Genomic DNA, 6,842 nt, shown 5'->3' with positions numbered 1-6,842 from the left:
TCACAACATAATAGAAAAGATGGGCAAAATGTAGTTTTGTTCAGAATTTTCAGTCTTGATGCTTCTTGGTATTATTGAGAAAACTCTCTTTTCTTCTTCAAGAAGTAAAATCCATTCTTATTTCATAAGACATGCTTCCGTTTCCCAATATTGTCTATAACCATCCACCATTTTTTGCTTTCAACAAACTTTTAAAATGCTAATGACGTGATGATGTCCTAAATTCTGTATGTGCTCTGAGAGGTTTTTGTTGGGTTTTTCTGTTGTTTTTTTTTCCCCAGAAGGTGTAAGAATTAGGAGCTGCTGACATTTCAGTCAATATGAAGGACAACTTCACCCTTGCCACCATCAGCAAAAACATTACCAGCAGTCTTCACGTCGGACTTGTGAACATTTCTGGCAATGAGTCTACCTTTAACTGCTCCCATAAGCCATCAGATAAGCATTTAGATGCAATTCCTATTCTCTACTACATTATTTTTGTGGTTGGATTTCTTGTCAATACTATCGTGGTTACACTGTTTTGTTGTCAAAAGGGTCCTAAAAAGGTTTCCAGCATTTACATCTTCAACCTGGCTGTGGCTGACTTACTGCTTTTGGCTACTCTTCCTCTCTGGGCAACCTATTATTCTTACAGATATGACTGGCTCTTTGGACCTGTAATGTGTAAAGTTTTTGGTTCTTTCCTGACCCTGAACATGTTTGCAAGCATTTTTTTTATCACGTGCATGAGTGTTGATAGGTACCAATCTGTCATCTACCCCTTTCTGTCTCAAAGAAGAAATCCCTGGCAAGCATCTTATATAGTTCCACTTGTTTGGTGTATGGCCTGTCTGTCCTCATTGCCAACATTTTACTTCCGAGATGTCAGAACAATTGAATATTTAGGAGTGAATGCTTGCATTATGGCTTTCCCACCTGAGAAGTATGCCCAATGGTCAGCTGGGATTGCCTTAATGAAAAATATCCTTGGTTTTATTATCCCTTTAATATTCATAGCAACATGCTATTTTGGAATCAGAAAACACCTACTGAAGACCAATAGCTATGGGAAGAACAGAATAACTCGTGACCAAGTCCTGAAGATGGCAGCTGCTGTTGTTCTGGCGTTCATCATCTGTTGGCTTCCCTTCCATGTTCTGACCTTCCTGGATGCTCTGGCCTGGATGGGTGTCATTAATAGCTGTGAAGTTATAGCAGTCATTGACCTGGCACTTCCTTTTGCCATCCTCCTGGGATTCACCAACAGCTGCATTAATCCCTTTTTGTATTGTTTTGTTGGAAACCGGTTCCAACAGAAGCTCCGCCGTGTGTTTAGGGTTCCGATTACTTGGCTCCAAGGCAAGAGAGAGAGCGTGTCATGCCGAAAAAGCAGTTCCCTTAGAGAAATGGAGACCTTTGTGTCTTAAACATGAGAGTGGAATGCATGTTATCAACATGGTTACTTGGTTTGAGATCTCCCTGAATTATCTTTTAACGGCTTTAGTAAAATAACAAGTTCTTCCCCTTCATGTAATCTTCTCTCACTCTTCTAGAACAGGAAACCAAATGTAACTCTAAGTTTTATCCTCCAGTGACTTTCAAGAATTGCCCACCTTTTTGTTTTTCTGGTCTATCTGCACTAGACTGTCACTGGGGAGATGTACCCATAACTGAGAAGTAACTGGGAATTTATCTCCAATTATAATTAATAGGAAGTTATGAATGATGATTTGGAGTTTCAGATTTCTCCTTGAGATATGCTGGAGTTTTTATTGGTTCTTAGATCCATTTTCATCAAGCTTTCCTCTTGAACCAAGGCTGGTCTTTTAACTCACTGCACTATTTACAAGACATTACGCTAAAATAAATGAGCACTTCTAAGTGCAGTGTACTACAATAGATTGGTACCAGTTATTCAGGCTCTAGGCATATGCCTTCTACTTTATATTATAAATAATAATCCTTTTATATTTCGCTTGAGCATAAGTTTGTATTTAAGGTATAGCTACTTATTGAGTAGGGTTAGGAATATAGATTAGATCACATGTACTCCTACATTTTAGCTTTTATTTAGAGTTATAGGAAGTAAAATGTATAATAACATAGATTTGCAATAAACAAATATTTGTTCACTAAAGTCTGAATAAACACTTTTTAAACTTTCTATCCATTTTCTATCTAACTACTGTTTGAAGGTTTCTATGTTCTCTGATAATTTTTTGAAAATAACTAAACAGTGTTTAGTGTATAAAATGTAAAGGTCATTTTTTACATCCTTGACCTTTGGGATGTGGTGCTTTGATATATAGGAAGTTGACTTGAGTTTTATTATTGATGCTTTTGTTCTGGGTTGCTTCCCAAAATATCTGGGTGGCTTATTTAACTCTTTACTTTGGAATAAACCCTTAATGGGCATGGGAAAATATTATGTCAAAATGGAATTTTGACACCCAAGGAGGACAAAGAGATCCAGCAAATGACACGTTTGGTGTCACACAACAAACCTGTCAGGGCAATGCAATGTGGCTTTGAAAATATAGACCATGGGGTAGACTTAACCTATACCTATGGATACTGCTTGTTCCAGAATTTATAGAATTCTGCGGAACTCTTCTATACCAATCACTGGTCCATAGATCTCCTTTCAACACTATTAGAACTCCAAAGTTTGAGGAGTGCCTGAAACTGAGTGAGGTACCTAGAGTTAACTTAGAGTATTCATCTTAATTTTAGAAGTTAGAGATTTCATTCTGCACCAGCCCCATATTATATCAGGTTATCTAGGACCTTCCTAGACCAATACTGACCTCTGAGGTAGAAATAAAGTTACAGAAGCTTGGTGTCTTTGCCGGATTCCAGGGCTATAGATCCAAAAATACTCTGGCTCCACTTTCTGGGAAAGTCCTAATTTCATGTAATCTATTATTATCAATAAAAACAAATAGCTAAATGTATAAGCAAACATGACTTCATATTTTAAAGAATTTTGTAAAACATCTCATTAAATAAAATCTTTAATTGGAAGATCATGTGTGCTTTACGTTTTTATTGTAACTACCTCCACTTATGGATTCTTACCTTCTCTTGTATCCTTATCTTCCTTACAGTCCCCACTGATATTTCTTAGTTTCAGCCCCCATCATTCCTTATCTGGCTTCTTGCTATACTCTTCTAGTCTCCCGCTCTTGAGTCTTCAGCCATAAAACCTTGTTAATTATGAAAGGAAAATCCAGATTTCTTGTTACAGTCTACAAGACCACCGGAAATCTGATTCTTCCCTGCCTCGCTGGCTTTTTTTCTCTTTTCCATCTCTCTCTTGCATTCTGTGTTCAAGCATCACAAAAGGACTTAAACTGCTTTTTTTCAAGCCTAATGCTCGCTCACACCTGTCTGCTTTGGCTCACACAACTCTCTCTTCCTGAACACCCCTCCAACCACCCCGCCCTCAGGGTCTCTCATTCAACTGACGAACACCTACTCAGCTTCCAACATTAGTTCATGTCAGTTCCTCTACCAGGATAACAATGATTATACTAATTATAATACAAACCTCCCTCCCCTGGGAGTTCCCTTAATGAAGAGAATTATTTCTCTAGTTCTTGGGATTTTAAGCCTGGCCTCCACTTCCTTAGGTGCCCAGTTTTGAGCCCTAAGTAATTCTCTGAGGCTTGGACTCCAGTGGTCTTTCCTGGGACTAAGAAGAAATGTCATTAAGAAGATGGTACACAAACATGTGAACTCTGATTGCAGGAGTATACAAAGGTATAAATGTCCTCTTTTTTCTTTGAAAATGTAAACTTCAGGTAAGTTTCTCAGATAGCAAATGAAACTGTCTTCTTCTCATTTTGTTTGTATCATTTCCAGGTATTACCTAATCCCCTTTCCTTTCCATGGTTCCACCTTTATTCACCTCACCCACATAACGCCCAAGAACCACATAATAATAACAATAATAGCTACGATTCTGTGAGCACTATATGATATATACTACTGTAAGTATTTTATTATCCCATTTTATTCCCACAACGACTCAATTATTCTCATTTTACATATAAGGATACTGAGGCACAAGTGAGTCCCTATTCATCTTTATGTTTGCCTCTGACCAATGATCTGGGTAATCCTAATAGAGGTATTTAGTAGTTTAAATGAATCTTAGGCTACCAAGCAGATATTTCAGAGACAGTCTTGCTCAGTCCTTCAACTTTCCCCCCAGACCACACTGCTTGTATGTCCCTGACCACGGCAATACTAGAGCACTGGACAGGTGGTATATTTGCACGTATGGAGAAAAAGAGAGGAGGCAAATTGATGAGGCTTTCCTCCTGGTTCTCCACTGCCCTTTTCTTGTGCTCCATGCTCTATAGAACCACATGAAGTAACCACTACCCCCTGCCCCCACTGCTGCCCCCTCTACCCCCATACACAAAGCAAGACTGACACCTCAAACATTTCTTTTGAGGAACAAAATTGTTGACACAAATGCCAGCTCTGTGAAATAAGATTATACAGGATTACCAGAGAAATTGATCTCTCACAATTTGCAAAACATATATATTTTTATTATGGAAAGCCAAATATTAATTATTGTTACATTTTATATCCCTAAATTAGATCTGCTAAATAAAATGTTTGGGAAAAATCCCTTTTTTTTTTTCTGATCTTTTGAGGTCTGTAGCAAAATGAGAGGACAATCTAAAGGAAAGCACATTCTATTTTGACTTTTCTTTTTTTTTTAATCCACAGGGATCTGAGAGTGGGAAACTGTTTGCTGGCCTGACATATCAACAAAAGAAAAATCCAAACTTGACAAGCTGAGTTAACCACATGAGGTGACTGAAGCAAGAATGGATTGAGATAATAAGGAAAATGTAGCACTTAATTATTTTGTTAACTCCTAGATGAATTACATCAACAATGATGATTCACATAAAATAACAGAAATCCATATGCTATCACAAAACATAATCACTTTTCCTGCAAAAAACCAGTGGCCTACAGCTGAGTTGAATAGCCTTCTAAACATTGACTCTCACTTGCACAAACATATCTACAAAGGGTTAACATCCTCAGAATGAGAAATCTTTCTTTTTGAAATACTTTCTTCTAGGAAGAGAGCATTCTTTTTAAAATTAAAAATAATTTATATGTATTTCTTATTAAGAATCAATACTCTCTTGTTGAAAAATTTAACTGTATGGATAAAAATTAGCCACAGACATAATGACTGTTAGTTGTATGAGGTAAAATTATAAATATAAATATAGACATAGATAGGTAGATAGATAGATACTGTGTATACTGTGTGAATATATATATGGATACTATATATATATGTATATTTTATATATATATATATATATATAATCTCTTTATCCATATCCATATTTCTTTCTTTTTTCATCTATTATCTAATGGATATATCCTTCATCATCCTGTGGTACATTTTTCTTAATATTTAAAATATTTTGATCCCAAACTCCCAACTGGTTTACTGGAAAATATTGTTTCTTCCCTTGTTGGGTCTTCCTTTCCTATGATAAGTCCCAAATCTTCAGGGCTTTAAACAATCCAAGAGATCAAACCCAGTTACTATTGCCCAGTGGGAGAAAATATTAGAAAATCTGATAAGACTTCTCGCCCACTTTCTGCTGCTGTTTTTGCTACATTATATATCAGTTGGTCCACATAAGAACAGATGGTTCAGACTGTTCCAAACTGACTGGTACCAGTTCAGACTGGTACAGACTCCTGTACACATTAAGGAATTTCCAAGTGATCTACACAAGCCATCTGATAGAGTGTAAGAGAAAGAAAAGGGAAGCTGCTTCTTCCAGTGTTACACTCACCTATATATGATGCATGCCACGGTAGACAAGGTCTCAAACACATCTTTATTTGTTTTGGCATCTTCATGGAGCCAGGAGGGATCAACAGAAATCCAGGAGGAGGAACATGCCATACCAGCGTAGGGGAGCAAAACTTGCCACCTCAAAATGTCTCTTTGGCATGCGGGTTATTTTGAGCTGAGAACAATCAAGGCACAAAAAACTCAGAAACAAACTCTGACCTTCCCCCTAAATGCCTAAAGAATGTAGATATAGGACCTGTTCCAGGAAGGGAGATATTACCATAGATAATTATACTATGAACTAGGTGTGTAGACAGGGAGGAACCTAGCAAAGTCTGTTTGTTACAATTCCTCTCTGTCTCTCACTGTCTCTGCCTGGCATAGCATACATTTATTTACCAAACATTTGCTTTTCCATCTCCATATAAATTGCCTTCCTCCCCTTTGAAGTCCCAAACCCCTATTCCCAACATCCCCTTTTGTCTCTAGCTGAAGATGATATTTAAGGCGACGGCTTCAGCCATTTTGGCAAGTTACTCAGTTCTCCTGGGTCTCTCTCATATATACATGTTATTAAACTTTTGTTTGATTTTCTCATGTTAACCTACTCATGTCAATTTAATTCTTAGACCAGCCAAAAGAACCTAGAAGAGTAGAGAAAAATTTATTCCTCCCTGACACCAGGAACCAATCCTCTCCTTTCTTAAATGAAGCTCTCATATGCAGTTGAAGTCACAGTTCAAACTTCTTCTCAATAAAAATGAGTAACCCTGGTTGGCAGAGGGGGTGGGTAGTAAAACTGATGTTGCTTCTTAAACGATCACATTAGTAAGCGACACCTCAGGGCATAAGATATACTGCAAGCAAACTTTGAACTTCTTAGAAAAAGGGTCCAGTACTTGATTCCCTTCCTCTCAGAAGGCCCCTTTGCCAATTGCCTCTTCCCAAAAAATTCCCAAGGTCAATATACCAATATGTATGGGATACAGTTGGCACAGTTCCAATTGCC

General features: G+C 37.5%; 1 protein-coding gene across 1 annotated transcript; it reads left to right on the top strand.

Annotated features, from left to right (window-relative positions):
- Positions 1-228: 228 nt before the first annotated feature.
- On the top strand, positions 229-1,409 carry AGTR2 (angiotensin II receptor type 2; the record flags this gene model as incomplete). The annotated part of the gene is made up of 1 exon (XM_082864179.1): positions 229-1,409. The coding sequence occupies exon 1, from the start codon at positions 321-323 to the stop codon at positions 1,407-1,409; it is 1,089 nt and encodes a 362-aa protein (XP_082720305.1). The 5' UTR covers positions 229-320.
- Positions 1,410-6,842: the final 5,433 nt, after the last annotated feature.

Source organism: Leucopleurus acutus, assembly GCF_964270905.1.
Source record: "Leucopleurus acutus genome assembly, chromosome: X".
In the NCBI taxonomy this organism is placed as follows: Eukaryota; Metazoa; Chordata; class Mammalia; order Artiodactyla; family Delphinidae; genus Leucopleurus; species Leucopleurus acutus.
Note: the sequence above shows the minus strand (reverse complement) of the source record. Positions and strands in the feature narration are given on the sequence as shown.